The sequence below is a fragment of the Mustela nigripes genome, chromosome 7 (genome assembly GCF_022355385.1).
Source record: "Mustela nigripes isolate SB6536 chromosome 7, MUSNIG.SB6536, whole genome shotgun sequence".
Lineage (NCBI taxonomy): Eukaryota > Metazoa > Chordata > Mammalia > Carnivora > Mustelidae > Mustela > Mustela nigripes.
The window spans coordinates 110,069,555-110,088,109 of NC_081563.1; the positions used below are offsets into that span (position 1 = coordinate 110,069,555).

General features: G+C 47.4%; 1 protein-coding gene across 1 annotated transcript; it reads right to left on the reverse strand.

Annotated features, from left to right (window-relative positions):
* Positions 1-1,494: 1,494 nt before the first annotated feature.
* Positions 1,495-18,301, reverse strand: LOC132021751 (major prion protein). The gene is made up of 3 exons (XM_059406593.1): positions 18,195-18,301; positions 15,782-15,879; positions 1,495-3,866 (listed from the first exon to the last, which is right to left on the reverse strand). Exon 3 carries the CDS (start codon positions 3,854-3,856, stop codon positions 3,083-3,085), a length of 774 nt encoding a protein of 257 aa, XP_059262576.1. The 5' UTR covers positions 3,857-3,866; positions 15,782-15,879; positions 18,195-18,301; the 3' UTR covers positions 1,495-3,082.
* Positions 18,302-18,555: the final 254 nt, after the last annotated feature.

An 18,555-nucleotide genomic window follows, 5' to 3' on the forward strand; every position in this document is an offset into this window, starting at 1 on the left:
AGCTTCTAGACAGGCTGGGCAAGACTCTTTGGTACTCTTCCCAAGTGGTAAAATCTTGAGAAAATGATTGGGTTTATTACAATATGAGTAACATTATGTAAGATGATAAAGACTATCAATTGCTGTTTTGCACGAGATCCAAGAAAATAATATTTTTCATATCAACCATCAATAAAAGGGGTTTATTTTTAAAAAAGTCTTATTTTAGAGAGAGAGCATGCACGCAAGCAGGGAGAGGGTCCTTTCTTTCAAAAGAGAAAATTCTTCCAGCACAATTCACATGAGTTGGAAGTAACAGGAAGAAACGGTGGGTCTTGGTGGTGTTACTCACTTTGGCCTCTGAGTACTTACACTTTGAACATTTGAAGTCTTCTCGGTGGGCTACTCTTCAGAAATTATGATGGTCAGATAATGAAGCTTATTTTTAAATAATTAGATAAATGGCCCTAAATGAAAATCATTCTGGAAATTTTTATGTTAAGAATGAAGTCTGAGGTTCACTATGGATGAGGAATACTTCAGACACTTGGTGGCTGTTTATTCTAGCAGTTTGGTGAATGATAGGGTTCCCATTTTAAGCACAGAGTTGATGCTCTGATCGCTGCAGAATATTGGCATTTCCTGAGGTATTAACAAATAAGTATGACTTCAACCACTCTTCTGTGACTACTTCCTGCTGTTGGTAGATTTCAGCTGCAGAAGAAAACCCACCAAGGAAAATCACGAGTGCCCCTAGGGCTGGTGCCTGACACTCTCAAAGCAGCAGGAAAGAGATGAAGCAGGAGTTGAAGGACTCTGACAAATGGATCTTTTAGACCTAAGGTGTTGAATTTCAGTACAAAGGGAGTGACTGTCCCTGGGGCTCCCACGGTCTGGGAGAGTTTATAGTCTGATATTGGGGTGGAGCAGGGGGCAATCAAATTGGTACTTGAAAGCTGGTTAAGTTGCATTTAGTTAAGAAAACCCTCTATTTCAGGGGTGCCTGGGTGACTCAGTCCTTAAGTGTCTGCCTTCAGCTCAGGTCATGATCCCAGGGTCCTGTGATAGAGCCCTGCATTGGGCTCTCTGATTGGTGGGAAAAACGCTTCTCTCTCTCCCACTCTCCATGCTTGTGTTCCCTCTCTTGCTGTCTTTCTCTGTCAAATAAATAAATAAAATCTTAAAATAAGAAAAGAAAATCCTCTATTTCAAAATCTAGGGCAGAAAAAGAGCTTCTAGGGCGGAAGGACTGTCTTCCTCTGCCGCAATTAAGTGCCTCTGCCATTTACCCAGAGCCCAGCATACGTAAGGTATTTGTGGAAAAAATGAAAAGGCAGCTGGGAGCAGCTGGTGTGTGACTGGGAGCCCGCTAAAGGCAAGACGGGGACTGGGTGCATGGGCTGCAGGCCACTGCAGGAGCTTGGACCACGAGTGGCACCTTGCTCCTGTCACCCCCCACCCATGGCCTTGCCAACACAGGGGGCGGCGGTGAATGTCACTGCAAACACCATGGGACACAATCAGTTCCTGTTTAATTCTAGTCAAGAGTTCGAATGTTTATACATTTTTTAAACAAGTACATGCCCAGTTACAAATATAGAAAATATAAAGTACATGCATATTTCGAAGACACATGGGCTCTATCATACAAAACTATTCAGTGCACGTGTAAGCCTGAGGACCACGCAAAAGGGTTTCTACATATTAAGTATTTAGTACCTTCCAAAACTGGTGGTGCATTAGATATATCAGATGTTAACTCCTCTAGCGAAAACTTCTAAGTTTGTCATACACAATATATATAATAATTTTTTTTTAACATCAAATACCCGCACAGTGCAAGCCGGGAACACTGCAGAATGCGAATTTATCTGCTAGCTGATGATATCGAATAATCCGGACAATAATTTCGCCTTACTTAAATAACAGTTAACAGAATTCCTTTTTTCCAGCCTGAGTGGGTATTTCTGTCATGGGTGACCTAAGGTATTTCTTTTCTTTTTTTTTTTTTTTTGGATGGCCTTCCATTCTTTGATTCAAAAGCTGATTATAGAAACTAGGACTTGACATAATTCTGGTTTCTGTCAATTACGAGACAGCAATGAAGAAATGCGATCATTTTTGTCTACTGATCGTTTTCTCCATGATGTAATCTTCTAGGATGAGGGTTATTTTAACAGCTGCACCTTCCTCTGTGTCAAAATCATTCTGGTTTCCAAGTAAGCGAACAAAGATTTGCTCTTGGGGCCTGGAAGGAAGTTCAATTTTTAACTGCCTTAATTATCTATAGTTTAGGTTACGAAAGAAAGGAATGCCACATATAGGGGCTTTAAATGTCCCAAAAGAAAAGAAAACTTGCCTCCAAGGACACTGCTCCCAAGTGTGGGATTTTTTGTAGCATTTTCGCACTGTTGGTTATGTTCATTCCCTGTGCAAACATCCTCTGCCGAGGTCTAGCGTCGCATCAATATTTACGCTGGACACCTCGGCTGCCGCAGAATGCAAACCATCGCCCCAGATTGGTGCTCCCTAGCAGGCCGGGCTTGCGTCCAAGAGCAAAGGGTTTCTAGTTTTGCTTTTTGAATGAGTATCATGTGGCCTCCTTTCAAATTTGGCAGAAATGCTCTTTGCACAGGGAAGTGCAATTGCGTTCTTTTAGAGTGGGTGAGAAAAACTTCCCCGAGTTGCTATGAAGACACGGCTAAGATGGGACATTAGTGTACTGAGATCTAGCTGTGGCAGGAGCCAGAGGTTTCCAGGCAAAGGTATTTGAAGACTGTTTTGAGAATTGTTTTAGCCTCTGTCAGCTGCACTAGACAACAACAACAAAAAAAAGCAGCCCTAGGTCAACCAATGATGATTTGCTGTTATTCTCAGCCCTGCACTAGCATTGGCCCCTGAAGGGCTCCAACACATGGGGGCTCAAATAAATAGCATCCTGGGTCTGCTCCACATTTCCCAGGGCCATCAGGGCCAAGGGGATTAGCCTATGGGTGATAATGAGAAGCAGGAATGAGACACCACCACTACAGGGCTGCAGGTAGACACCCCCTCCCCCAACCCGTAAAAGGTGAAGATGATGGAGAGAACGGGAAGGCCATCCTCATCCCACTATCAGGAGAATGAGCAGCGAGATGAGGAGGATCACGGGAGGGGGCGAGAAGAGGATGGCGCTCGCCCCCCTCTGGTAGTAAGCCTCGGACTCTCGCTGGTACTGGGTGACACACATCTGCTCCACCACGCGCTCCATGATCTTCATGTCGGTCTCCGTGAAGTTCTCGCCCTTGGTGGTGGTGGTCACCGTGTGCTGCTTGACCGTGATGTTGACGCAGTCGTGCACAAAGTTGTTCTGGTTGCTGTACTGATCCACCGGCTTGTAGTACACTTGGTTGGGGTAGCGGTACATGTTCTCACGGTAGTAGCGGTCCTCATAGTCGTTGCCAAAATGAATGAGGGGCCTGCTCATGGCGCTCCCCAGCATGTAGCCGCCCAGGCCCCCCACAACCGCCCCGGCTGCTGCGGCTCCCGCCACATGCTTCATGTTGGTTTTGGGCTTACTGGGCTTGCCCCACTGACCGTGGCTCCCACCACCTTGACCCCAGCCACCGCCACCATGCGGCTGTCCCCAGCCGCCCCCGTGGGGCTGACCCCAGCCACCCCCATGGGGCTGGCCCCAGCCACCCCCGTGGGGCTGGCCCCAGCCGCCACCACCCTGGGGTGGGTAGCGGTTGCCTCCAGGACTGCCCTGCCCTGGGTATCGGCTCCCCCCAGTGTTCCAGCCTCCTCCAGGCTTCGGCCGCTTCTTGCAGAAGCCAATGTCACTCCATGTGGCCACAAAGAGAACCAGGAGCCAGCTGCCTATGTGGCTTTTCACCATGATGGCTTATCTGCAAACAAAACAAAACAAAACAAAAAAAACGAGGAGGCCGTCAGCATCCTATGTTTGAGGCATAAAGAATGAACGCCCAGCAAGGGCATCGGCATGTTGGTCACCAAGGCTCCCCACTCCTACTTCTCCCTTGCGGGAGAAAGCATTAACCCAACTCTTTCTCCTCTAGGGACAAAGGTGACCTTAAGATCATTTCTGGCTCTACTTCCTAGAAACCTGATAAGAGATGGAATGTCAGCAATGTTGCTTATGGTAAAAATAACTTGATTGATGAACTGCGTCTGGGCTGGGTGAAACTGAAAACATCTGGTGGGTTTGCCAGAAACTTTGCGCATCTTTGGGGCAGTGGTTACTGTAAACCAGGTATATCCTTGTGGGGACCCTGAAAGCTGTGCCCAAGGGACACTTGCTCCTGTGGGGTCTGGGGACTCTACACTCAGGGGAACCCTTTATCCATCAATATGGGTCTCATTCCCTTGTACTTGAGCAGCCATGTGTGGGGGCTGGGAGTGGAGACAATTCCCTGGTTGCTGCTGGGTGGACTGCTATGAAGATCCCTGTGTAGCCCCTTCTGGAACCTTCTTTTTTTTTTTTTCTGGAACCTTCTGAGAACTTGGTGGAGGGGGCCTATGGAAGTCTGGGAGTTAGTAAGTCCCCCAGTTGAGCTCTGCAGGAATTAACTTTAAAATATTGCTGGGGCGCCTGGGTGGCTCACTGGGTTAAGCATCTGCCTTCAGCTCGGGTCATGATCTCAGGGTCCTGGGATCAAGCCCCGCATCTGGCTCTCTGCTCAGCAGGGAGCTTGCTTCCCCCTCTCTCTCTGCCTGCCTTTCTGTCTGCTTGTGCTTATGGTCTCTCTGTCAAATAATTAAAAAATCTTAAACAAAAAAAAAAAAAAGAAGAAAATTGCTGGCTCCTGTCTTCCTTCATCTGTGGGAATGAATGCCAGCAGGGGGGGCATCTGGTCTGCTGCTCTCTCCTCAGGGGCTGGGGCGGTGCCTGGCCCAGCGGGCACACAACAGTTACTTGTTAAATGAAGGGATGAACGCTCTCTGAACGTGTAAGTGCCTGTAAGAATTTCCTCAAACTAATTCTCAATACAGGATTTTTTGGAAACAGGAAACATGCCGGATTTTGCAAGCCCTCTTGTAAATTCATCTTCTATAAAAAGAGCTGCTTAAAGAGGGATAAAAATGCCTGTGTTCACGAGTCACTGAGTGAGCCTTGATTCAGCATTTAATGGCTTATGAGGGACTTATTGTCTCCTAATATTTGGTACAAAAGAAACATAGGTCTTACAGAAAAAGGCTGGCAGTTCGGGAATTCATGAACAAATTAAGTTGCCCCCGATAATAATTTATGATCCTTCGCAGAATGTACACTTGTCCAATGAAAAATCTCCTTTCAGATGAAACGCCTCATCTACCCTGTTGCTCAGTTCTCAGGGCTGTGATCAAAGACACACAGACATTCAGGGGAAGGAGAATAATGAAATAAGTGAATGATTCTCCTCCCATTTATGCTTCTATCTTTACTGAAAAATCCGGGTGGCCATAGGTAAATAGATATATATTTGAAAGGTATGAAAGCAGGTTCAACTGCTCAGAGTGGGCCAATCAATCGGGATTTCCGGAGGCTCTCCTGGGTCGGGTCGGAGGGTCAGGGTCCTAAGATGGGCCGTTTGGCCTGATCCTCCCTCTCCAGCCCCTGGCACTGGTCTCCGGCAGGCCCCCGCCACGTGCTTAGGGGCTCCAGCTCTCTGCCTGCCTGCCGCCCACATTTCCACCCACAACCACAGGGAACTGGACTGGGAGAGTGCCACCCCTGGTCAACGGCTCCCAATCTAATGGGGTTTCACGTCAACAACTACTTCATTCACCCCAATGAGCCAAACCCAGCCAGCACCCTATCCTTTTTTTTTTAAAGAGTTTGTTTGTTTATTTATTTATTTAAAGTAAACTCCATGCCCAATGTGGGGCTCCAACTCACGACCCCAAGATAGAGAGCCACATGCTCCACCAACCGAGCCACCCAGGCGTACCCCTCCAACCCCCACTCCAGAGTTATTCTTGAATATCCTCTTTCTCATAGCACACAATGAATCTACCAGCAAATGTTATCAGCTCTACCTTAAAAATAAATCCTAAATCCTGAAACTCGTCATATTTGCCAACACACTTCCTCTCCTGGGTGAAGCCTCTGTTGCTTCTCATGGGGGTCTTTTAACAGCCTCCAACCTGCCTCCCTACTATTCCCCAGCCCCCACTCCATGTTCTCTCTTCAGCAGCCCAGAGGCTCAGACAACCTTTTTTTAAGTAGATCACACCATGTCTCTTCTCTTCCCCCTCAAGTGGCACTCCTTTGTGCTCAGGGTAAGACCCCAAGTCCTGACCGTGCCATGTGACCTGTCTCCAGCTGCCCACCTCTCTCTGGCCTCCTCCTGCTCCCCACACTTGAGAAGCACTTTCCCATCTCAGGGCCTTTGCACTTGCTGCTCCTGGGGCCTGGAAGGCTCCCCCTCCAGTTACTCATTTGGCTCCAGTCTGCTCTGATGTCAGCTCTGTGGGGCTGCGCATGTCACTCTCCCGGAGTCAGCAGCCTGCATCCTATCCCCTTATCCTGTTTCATTTTCCTTCAGAGTGGGGATGCCTACCTGACACCTATATTTTACTATTTACTTCCTGTTTGCCATCTCCATGGCAGTGTGGGCTCCCCCTGAGGTGGGAGTTTCTCTTTGTTCACTGTAGTGCCTTTAGTGCCTAAATGGAGTGCCTGGCCCACAGCCTGATATGATTAAGTGTTGAATGAATGGATGAGTGTGGAAACATCTGTAATAAGTCATAATAACCAAACTAAAAATTAAACTGTTACAAAAGTGAACCACTCTTTATGAATTTTCAAAGCCCTCTTCTCTGCACTGGCCCACTGTCCAACATCTCCAGTCTGGTTATAGGAACACTGAGCTCATGTGCCACCTGCCACGGGCGTCTCTGGCTGGCTGGAGAGGAGTGCTGACACCGTCGGGGCAGGAAGGAGACCCTGTTGCGAGGGGAGGAATGTGGAAGCTGGCTTTGAACACGCCTGCTCCAAGGCTATAAGAGTCGCAGCTCTGTAAGTTCTGGAGACATGTGAGCAGATGCTGACATTGTCTAGGAAAGGAGGCACAGAAGAGGGCCTTGGTCCCTGTGAAGCTGGGCGTAGGAGGTGGAGGGGGCTACAAGGCATTTGGAGTGGAAACGGTGGGGGTGAGAGAGAATGCCAGCAGTTGGGGGGAATCACAGAGGGCTTCCTGGAAGAGGAGCCTCAGTGCGCGGTGGGTCAGGAGGCAGGGCCAGGCAGTAAAGGTCCTCACCAGCAAGGTGAGCAGACATGCTGTCTTCCCTGGGACAATTTACACCTGTTGTGCCTGGTGCTAATATTAATAATGCCCTTTTTGGTCTCAAGAGTATCCCCGTGGGTTACTATAAGTAGCCCAATGCTAAGGCATGTTAAGTTGTCCGGACTTGATTATCAAAGTACTAGGGAACCAGTGAAGAGTTCTGGGCTCTCTCTGAGAAAGAATGTTGTGGAGGGTGGACTGGGGCCTGTGTGTGTGTGTGTGTGTACATGTGCGGGGAAACTAGCTTCCAGGCTCCTGCAGTAACTAAGCTAGAGATGGTGCCCTTGTCAGGGAAGGACGGTCATGGACGGTCTGATTGGAAGGTAGCTTCTGGAGGGCTTGGTGTCTGAAGAATCAGGGTGGCACCTGGATTTCGGGACTGGGCAGCTGCATGGACGGGCACAGAACAGAGGAGAAGGCCTGGAGGGAGATAAATGAAGGGCTCGGCTCTCACTCGTCACTCTCATCAAGCTATGTATGTGAGACAAGAGAGACCAGGATGCAAGGGGGCATCAGAGCCGTGGTGTGCACGCGCTGCTGTTCCGTACTTCCGTAAAGCTGAACGCTGGAGAAGTTTGGCTCACCACAGAACAGATGAAGACAGCATCATTTTAGAATTGGTTGAGAACCACAAAAGCAACATTTAGTTACGGAAAGTATTAAACCCAGCAACTACATTTTGAAGTAGAGAATCATTTCTAAATGTAAGAAGGAGACAAAACTTAACAGGGGACCTTGGAGAATCTCTCTCTGTGAAGAAATGAGGAAGATCTGGTATCATTGACTGCAAACCTGTCACTCTCTGTGAGTTCGGCTACCAAGATTCAGAGACGGCAAGTGACACACCTAGGATGACAGTGCTGGTGGGTATAATTGCTGGGGACAGAAACGGGACTCCTGAGCTCTTGTAAGATACTCTCTGTGAGTGATCGGCTTGTCCCCGATCCTCTGGCACATTTTGAGACCTGAAGGGCAGAGCCGCCAGGCAGAACCGAGCGGGTCGCCCCTTCGGGTAAATGTGGCCTTGGCCATTCGGTATGGCCCCCGCCAGAAGTGCCAGGAGCAGGAGCTTCCAGATGGCTTCAGAGACTGGGACCTGGACCGCGGTGGCACCTCCAGCTCTGAGTCTGACTCTACAGCAACAAGTGCATGGAATCTGACCCCCCAGTGGGGGCATGATTTCTACAGGACTCTCCCCTCGTTGAAGAAGAAGGACCCCCACATTTATCAGAAAGCTGCCACCTTCTGTCAGAGAATAGCACCGTCCTCGGAGAGAAAGCAAGCAGCCGTGGCTAAAGAGAAGCAAAAGAAGATGCGGCCTATGTACCTGAAGGGCCATGGAAGCGGAAGGAAGGCTATCTTGGAAAGAAGGCGAACTTGGACATGGTGGAGACCTCCAGTTGGAGACTCCAGCAGATCTCGTCAAAAGTTACGCAGAAGAACAGAAACCACTCAAGGAAAGCTTTCGGGCCCTGCTGCAGGGTGGAGGACAGTGAGGGCAAGGACAGTGACCCGCAGTGGCTCTGAGGTGGCGGCAGACACATGCGAACACCAGGCGGAGAAGGCCCGGGGGGATGCAAACTGGCTGGAGACGCTGAAGGGCAGAAGGACAATCACAGCCCTGACACCCGAGAGAACTGCCCACCTGGAGGAATGCTGGAACAATCCAGAGCCGGGGAAGGCGGGTGGCATTCCCTAAAGGAAACTTGCACATACAAGGTCAGAGCCAGAGCAGCTGCAGGATGAGACGCCAGAAGCGGAAGGCCCAGAACTCGTGGAAGAAGAGGCAGGTCTTCAAGTCACTCTGCCCAGAAGAGACAGAGACACTCACGGAAGCCACAGGGAAGCCACAGAGAGATGAAGCCAGTCCACAGGGCAGCTGTTGGCACCTGACAGGCCCTGCAGGAAGCAGCCTAGCACAGGAAGGGAGGGCTCTGTGTCCCACCCCCACCAGAAGCCAGTCCCCCAGGGACGTAGGAGGGGCAAGGAGACACAACTCCTGGGCCCAAAGGTGACAGCTGGTAGACGTGAGTTACTCACCAGAGACTGCAGGCCTTTGGCCTCAACCCCAAATGGCTGTCCTTCTGCCAGCTGGGGCAGGCAACGGAGGAAGCAACAGGGTCCCAAGAGCGGCCCCTGAACTCCAGGGAATAGGCAGGAGCCCTGGGGTTCCTTGCCTCCAGTCAAGCCCCTGGATGCCTCTCCCTCATGCACTGTATAGATACCGTGTCTGCTGTGGGCAAAGAAGTCTTTCTATCCCACAGATGTGGACGTTTGAGGCCTCCCTAACAAGCTTACCCCAGCACCTTACCTTGAGACACACCTTAGACCCATCCCTCAAATGCTGGGCCCAGTCACAACCACAGTCAAGCTAAATGGCTTTATCAGCCTGCAGGGGCCACTGTTGCCCCTCCTACCCCTAAACCTTGGCAAGGTAGGGGCTGTGGGACCCGTGAGGGGCACAGGTGGTCCAGTGCAAGCTACAGTACTTGAGTCAGGCCCTGAGTGGGTGTCTGGGAGCCCTCGCTCCCTGCCCTGTGAGGGAGGCCCGGCTGCCAGGAGACAGGCATAGGGGCTCTGCCCGTCTGAATGGTCCCAGTTCAGAGGTTTCTGGGACTGATCTCAGTTGTGCTTGTCAAGGGGGTGAGAAGGGGAAGACACATCAGCTCCAGATTTCAAGCTCCCATATCCACCATGACATAAATAAAAAAATAAATAGTGAAAAACAAAACAAACAAAAAAGACATTAAGTATTTGACAAAACTCAATACCTGTTTAACACTAAAAAGCCTCCCCCAAACAAACAAACAAAAACCCCTCTTAGCAGACTAGGAATAGGAGGAAACTCCGCTAACTTGATAATGGTTATATAACAAAACCAACCAACATACTTAGTGGATAACCTCTGAATGCTTTAAGACCAGAAATAAGACAAGGATGGGGGCACCTGGGTGGCTCAGTGGGTTAAGCCTCTGCCTTCAGCTCAGGCCATGATCTCAGGGTCCTGGGATGGAGTCCCACATCGGGCTCTCTGCTAGGCAAGAAGCCTGCTTCCCCGACTCTCTCTGCCTGCCTCTTTGCCTACTTGTAATCTCTCTCTCTGTCAAATTAATAAATAAAATCTTAAAAAAAAAAAAAAGAAAGAAGACAAGGATGTTCATCGCCACAGGACTGGAGATTCTGTTCAATGTCATAGGCAGAGACAAAGAAGTAACCAGGGCCAGAACTGCAAGGATAGAGCCGACTTTCATTGTTTGCAGTTAAAGTGACCATACACAGAAAACCCAACAGATTTGTAGAGACGACAAGAGACCCCAATACTAGAGTTCAGCAAGGCTGTGGGATAGAAGACTGGCCTACAAAAACCAACAGCATTTCTCTACATCAGCAATAATCAATTAGAAAAAAAAAATCAAGAAAGAAGATAATCACAGCATCAAACCAAACTGTAAGGTATCTAGGGCTTGACTTAACTGAGAAGAAATAACACTTGAGCAAAAATAACTCCAGTAGGGGTGCCTGGGTGGCTTAGTCATTAAGCATCTGCCTTCAGCTCAGGTCATGATTCCAGGGTCCTGGGATCGAGCCCCACATCGGGCTCTCTGCTCAGCGGGGAGCCTGCTTCTCCCTCTCCTACTCCCCCTGCTTGTGTTCCTTCTCTTGCTGTGTCTCTGCCAACTAAATAAAAAACTCCAATAAAGAACACTAAAGATGATCTGAACAAATGGAAAGATACTCCACGGCTTTGACTGGGATGACTTGGTGATATCTGTCAATTATCCCACCCCTCCAACCAGTGAACCTGTAATTTCAATAAAACGCCAACCCGAAGTCCACCTGGGTTTTTTTGAGGAGGTCAATAAACTTACAAGGTGAGAGGAATGTCCATGAATAGTAAACTCAGCTTTAAAAAGGAACAGAAAAGACAAGGGAATCTACTGGATCAGACCTTAAATCCTACTATAAAGCCAGAGCAATAAAGACCACACAGTCAAAGTCTAGGAACAGATCAACGGACCAAGGAGAGCAAAAGGGCACATTCGGAGATAAGCCCCCCCACACACTTTAGTAGGGGACTTGATATATGATAAAGCAGCCACCACAAATCAATGGAGACAGGAAGGCTGTTGAGCAGATGCTTCCAGGAAACCAAAGAAAAATAAAACTAGATCCCTAACACTACATGCAAGAGCGCACTCTAGGTGGAATACAAACCTACCTGAGAAAGGGAAAAGCACATTGTTAGAAGAAGAAGCCACAGGTGAATGCCTGTGTGACCTGGAGATGACCGGTGGGGGCAAGGGGGTAGTGGTACAGATTTTTAAACAAAGGGTACAAACCAAGAGGCAAATAAAAGTTTTATGACATAAAAGATAAGGATTCTTATTTAATGTTATGAAGGATATTGTGGACAAAACTAAGAGGAGTGCATAATGGTAAAAATATTTCTAGTATTGGGGTGCCTGGGTGGCTCAGTTGGTTAAGCGGCTGCCTTTGGCTCAGGTCATGATCCCGGAGTCCCAGGATGGAGTCCTACATCGGGCTCCCTGATTGGTGGGGAGTCTGCTCCTCCATCTGACTTCTCCCCTCTCATGCTTTCTTTCTCGTTCTCTCTCTCAAATAAATAAATAAAATATTAAAAAAATATTTCTAGTATTTATGGTCAACAGAAAATTCATTTCCAGAATGTACAAGGAAATCTTAGAAGCAGTAAGACACAGTAATAGAAAAAAATAGAAGGGCCAGAAGATACAAAAACTGATAATTGATAGAAGAGGAAAAGCCAAAAGGGCTTGAGAATATATTCAAAATCATTAAGAATCAGATAAAATGGGACCAAAAAAGGAAGATGTTTCACTTACACTTATCAGTCTAGTCAAAAAAAAAAATAATAATAACCAAACCAAAACCAGAAAAGAGCTGGATGATGCCAAGAAGGCAGGGTGTGGAAATAAAGGAATCCACGTGACTATCAAAGGAGTGTGGGTGGTATAATTGAACAGAAAAAATGAAAATAAATTGAATGATTATTCAACTCAAAAAAGAAGAAAGAGAAAATTTCAAAATAAAGCATCATAATTATAAAGAAATATAGAGATGAAAGTAGAACTTAAATAAAACCCAGAAAAACGAGGGATTTCTAAGTAAAATCGAGTGACTTGAAAAGGCAACACACATACAAACATGGTCCACTGCCGAGCTCCACGTGGGAAATGGGAAAGGCCAAAAAACCTTAGAAAGAGAAGACTTTAAAAGGGTAACAACCTTTCAAATGCAAATGTTTTATGAATTAAAAATCTGTGTGGGAGGGGCACCTGGGTGGCTCAGTGGGTTGGGCCTCTGCCTTTGGCTCAGGTCATGATCTCAGGGTTCTGGGATCAAGCCCCACATCAGCTCTCAGCTCAGCGGGGAGCCTGCTACCCCTTCTCTCTCTGACTACTTGTGATCTCTGTCAAATAAATAAATAAAATCTTAAAAAAAAATCTCTGTGGGATGGTTTGCTTTTCTATTAAAATATACATCATAAATATTGACTTTAGAATTAATTCAGCCAACAAGTATTTATGGAATAAGCAGTATATGCCAGTTTTTAAATAAATAGAAAATTTGAACGGACCAATAACCATAAAAGAAATGGAGGAAAAAGTTGTCCTAAATTCCATATTACAGTGTAACATTTATAGTACAATAGAGTATTGATTCATTCAACAAATAATTAAGTGTTCTCTAAGGTTCTAGCATTATGCTAGTGTGCTAGGGTGCTGGGGACACAATGGCGAGTAAGATATTTAGCTTAGGGGATGATGCCATCTCCTGAAATGACAGAGGCAGGTGGAGGGTCCCACTTGGAGAGAAGACCCAGGGCTGTGGTTTGGACACATTAGCTTGGCTACACCTAGGAGATGTTCAAGTAGGAGTATCAACTTGGGCAATTGTTTTAAGAGTCTGGAACTCAGCAGAGATAAATGTGAGGGCATCCTTCCCTGAGAAGCAGTGTCTATAGCCAAGGGGCCAAGGGCCAGGATTGAAACCCCAGCAATTGCGTCCCTAGTCACCCAGCCTCCACCAGTAAGGATGCCAAAATCCAAAAGAAAATACCGCCAAACTGATTTTAACAGTTTAGTAAAAGAAGGATACACTGTGACCAATAAGGATTATTTTGGGAATGTGAAGAGGCCTTAATTGGAAATCCCCGAATAGGTTAAGATGACAAAATGCTAAGACTCTGTGGAGATATTGAAAAATTTTCAATTAAAGTCAACCTCCATTCTTGATTTTTTAAGCTTAAGCTATTAACGTTTCTCTAGAACTAGCAGGCAGTCCCTTTCCATCAAGAATTGCCACCACATGGGATGCCTGGGTCGCTCAGTTGGTTGGGCAGCTGCCTTCGGCTCAGGTCATGATCCCAGCGTCCTGGGATCGAGTCCCACATGGGGCTCCTTGCTCAGCAGGGAGCCTGCTTCTCCCTCTGCCTCTGCTGCCATTCCGTCTGCCTGTGCTCGCTCTCTCCCTCTCTCTCTCTGATAAATAAATAAAATCTTAAAAAAAAAAAAAAAAAAGAATTGCCACCACAAATGCATGGCCTATATCCTATCTTAATGGAAGAAGGAAAGGCATCCCATCAGTGTAATGAACAAGACAAAAATGCAAGTAGGTCCTCTTATTTTTGATTGTTATGGAAGTTTCAGCCAATTACATCTCCTATTTGGAAAATTGGCCCAAAACATCTTAGAATAAATAAGTGAGCTCATTAGGGTGGCAGTTTTTGCAATCCATATATAAAAACCCAGCAAGTCCCCAAATTAATTATAATTAGTGAGAAGATTTAGCACAGATGCAAACATTCCATCCATAATGTTCCATATTGCCATTCCATCTATAATGACAATAAAATTTTTTTTATAGCATCTAGGATTTAACCTAAAAAGAAATAGGACTTGTATGAGGAAAGCTAAGGAATTTTACTGAGAGACATAAAAAGGAAGACTAGAAAACAAGCAAACAAACCAACAAAAAGCCAAAACAAACCAAGCCACACAATGTTTTTGTTTGGGAAAACCAATACTGAAAGATACCAATTTATCTTCAAGTAATCCATCAAATTAACACACTTTCAGTCAGAATTCAAAGGGGATTTTAAAGGACATGATGAAATGATACTCACAATTAAGAAGTCAGAAAAAAAAAAAAAGTCAGAAAAAAAATCACTGAACAGGAAGAAAACCTAGGGCATGCTCGGCCTGTCAGCTATCAGGATACACTGGGAAGCTACATGAGGCATTGTAAGGATCACATGGCATTGGTGTATGAACAATGGCAGAGCAATGGAACTTGACAGAAGGTACCAGAAAGATCCACAGATTATCACCCTGTTCATCCTATTCCCATTTACACATGAGCTGGCAGGAACTAGCTTAATGGTCGAGTGCCAAGGGCTGAACTTCTAATACTTAGAACATGTTATAACTTGAAACTTAACTGGTTAAATTGGGAACTGGCACCAGCTTCTCCCACTGCCCATAGACCCCAGGAAAATTCCCTGTCTTTCCAGGGCTAGGTAGAACCTCGTCATGTTTTAATCTTTTTGAGGACACTGCCCCTTAAAGAATGCAAGCCATACAACATTTTGCAGAACATTTTGGGATGTGGGGTTGCACTGGTACCCTGAGGCCCTGGATTGAACAGGGCAAAAGACTGCCAACCTGGTCTGTCATCAGAATGACCAGAAGAGCTTTTTCAAAAGCAACATTGCTGAAGCCTATCCTGGGCCAACAGTGTCCAACAATGGCATCTGGGGATCGATAAAATCTTCCTAGGGGATCACACTCCTAACCAGGCTTCAGAACTAGGGCCTCAGGAAAACAACACTGAACCACATTTACAATGCTTCTCATGAAAGAGCACACTTCCCTGGAAGTGATCACACGATAGTTTAGCAGTAGTAAGTAGAACACAGCTAAAAAAAAAAGGATTAACAAACTGAAGGGAGAAAAACAAATGCTCCCCACCGTAAATGCTGGCAAGCACGGGATTCACTCCAGGATTATTCTACAATATACAGAACCATCCCTGGGTCAGATGCCAGTGCGACGTGAATACTTAATACACAGCCATGCACAGCTGATACAGTTGCCTTGGGAGAGGAAATAAGATCCTAAAGGCAGACTAGAACAGGTAAGATAAAACTACAGCTTCAAAAACCTTTCACCTCCTAAAACCTTTTGTCATCCGGTAAACAGTCACCTTCGGCATTAATCTGGCACAGAAACGTTATGTGATTATTATTATATTATTTTTTAAATGGCTGCTTCCTTACATAATTCAGCCTGATTGTAGGGAAAGCTATGACCATTTCCTGGCAAAATCAAGGTGATTTTGCAAGAATGATGGAATGGCTAGGAGTTACATACATAGACCCCAGCGGCCTCCCAAGCAGGGGCCTGTGATTGCAGCCTTTCCAGAGCCTTATTTTCTGTGACAGTTGGAGACTATTCAACCATCAGAAGGCCAAAGAGATTCCACAGGGTACGTACATCTGTCGTGGCTCCGCTGAGCTGGAGTTGTGTCTCTGAGAAGACAGACTGCTTCGGTGTGGCTGAAACAGCTCTGTTTCCAAATATACTCAGGAATCCTTAAAAACAGCCACAAAAAAAGAAAAAAACTAGAATGGATAAATAAATCTAAGAACTGATTCCTTAAAAGAAAAACCCAATATATACATTAATAAACACTAATAAATCTGTTCAAGAAGAAAATGAGACAATATTTGAAAAAAATGAGGTCATATAAAAAAAAAAAACCAGCAAACAGGACACAGAGAAAATGGTGGGTCCGTAACATTTAAAAAATTGAGATATGTGACCTGTTTTAAAAATCGTATTATTCAATAAAAGCAACACACCAAGAAAAAAAAGGAATGTGAAAATCACCTCTCACTTCTATTAAAATGCCCATTTTTTGGTGCTTTTCCAAAAATTTAGATTATCCACACATGCATTCACATTTGAGTAAATAGTTTAGATAAGTGCACTCTGACTTGTCAGTTTTCCCCAGATATCAGAGGCTCCAAAATCATGACTCTTAATGGTCACATACTGCTCCTACCAGTTACTAGGCCATGATTTTCTGAGCTACTGCCCTGCTGTTGTACATTTAGGTTGCTTCCCAGTTGGTTCTAATTTTAGATCATTCTGCACCAATGTGTGCCTGCATATGGCTTTTTGTTGGTTTGTTTGCCTCCATCGCAGGTAAATGTTTCTTCTATTGCAGGTAAATCCCCAGGGGTCGGGTTTTCTGGGTCACCACTTCTAACTTCTTAGTGCATTGCCAGATTGCTTTACAAAAAAGTGCATGGCACTTCACAATATCCCTCTTGGGTTGTGAACAGTAAAAGAATAAAGGGATACACACCAATGGTCAGTTTCACCTAAAGTTAATCTTGGCAACACACTGGGAAGTAGGTTTCACTTCCTCTATTTTATGAATGGACATGAGCAGGATTAGGAAATTAGGTGACCTGCAGGAAGTCACAAAATCAGTAGCAGCTCCACCTTTCTGAGCCCAACACCCCACAGCATCTCCAGATAACTGAATATGCAAGTTTCATGGCAACTGTCTCATAAGGGTTGTTACTACTATTGAGATCGTTTTTGTTCATTTAATAGATGTGAAATGATAATCGTCTTGCTTCCATTTGCATTCTGTTCTGCAAATGGTTCATCATTTCACCATTTATCTATTATACAATTTATCTATTATAATCTCTCACTTTCCTTTTACATGTACGAAAAATTTGTGTCAGATACAAAAAGATACAAATCGCATCCTAGCTCTCCGCTTTTTTCCCTTTCCAGCTAGTTCTTTTTCATTTTAAGAGCTCCTCGGTGGCCACGTAGGTTAAATTGTTCATTTTCACCCGTGATTTTTGTTTTTCTTCTTAACAACGTCTGAGAGAGTTGTTCATTTTTCCAGCAGTCTGACCTTCTGTATTCAACTTTCTGTTCCTATTTTTTCCCGGTAATTAATAAAAATCTTTACTCCTATTCCACCTGGAGTTTTTCGCAAGGAAAAGAAAAGCACCTCAAATGCTCGCATGTGGGGAACTGCTTATTAAGCCGTGATGCTCTATGTGAAAGAAAAATACGCAGCCATGAAGGTAATCATGATCCGGGGCAGGAGACATGTGTCCCCGGGGGCCAGGCACTCCCCGGCCCCCAAGAGGGAGAAGGCGGCGGCTCCAGGCCCCAGCCCGCAGAGGCCCGAGGCCCCGCCCACGCCCGTCCGCTCCGGGGCTGCTCCGCCGAGGGCTAGACGGGTGCGGCCGCCTCTCGGGAGGAGTTCCCCGGCAGAGTGGGCCCCCACGCGCCGCGAACTCCTCTCCTGCCGCGGCCCCGGCCCGGGGCGGGCGGCCGCTCTCCCACCCCCACTCCGACATTCTCGGGGCGTCCCCGTCTTCTGCCTGCTGGCTGGTAGGGCGGCCAACGCGCCGGCGGCCGGGAGCCCCACGACCCCACGGCTCGTCTCCCCGGAGCCGCTCGCGGCCCTCCTTGGGTTCCCCAGCCGCGTTCGCACGAGGCGATCGCCCCCTACTTGCCCCGACCTTCGGCCCCTCCCGCCGCGGACCTGCGTGGGGGGGGATCAGACCTCGCGGCACACGGCCATCCCTCCCCACGGGCCAGGCCAGCCGCTCCCCCCGCCCCCAGGTCCAACCAGAAAAGCTAAACCGTGAGACGTCCCGCCTTAACCAACGCGCACCCTGGGGCAGGCCGGACGCGCCACGCGCCCGCAGGGAAGCCCCCTCCTTTCCTCACGGCCAAGGTCGGCCCCCGACCCCAGAGTCCCCGGGTCGGGCCCTCGGGTTCCGCGACGTCCCCGCCGCCCCCCAGAGCTCCGGACCCCCGCCCGCGCCCTGCGCTGGGAGTTTGAAAAGGCCACCGGGCTGTTTACCTGCCTTCTTCGGAGAGGAGAAGCTCGCGGCGCCCGAGCTGTCAGCGACTGGCGCGGAGGCGAGCGACAAGCCCCGCCCAGGGGGAGGGTCGTGGGCGGGGCAGGGAGGTGGTGGAGCTCGCGGCGGAGGTCTGCGCGCCGACCAATGACCGCGCGGTCTCGGCTCGTGCGCGCCTGCGGGCGCGGGCCCACGCGGAAAGGTGCACCGCTCCCAAGCGTGCCCGGGCGTCTGAGTCGCTTAGTGGAAACGTGTTGGGATTCGCTTCCACATCGCACCGGCTGATACCGCCTCCTGGTGTCATCACTCCCTGACGTTGCTCATTGACTGTAAAATCATCTTTAAAAAGAAATTCGGCCCGAA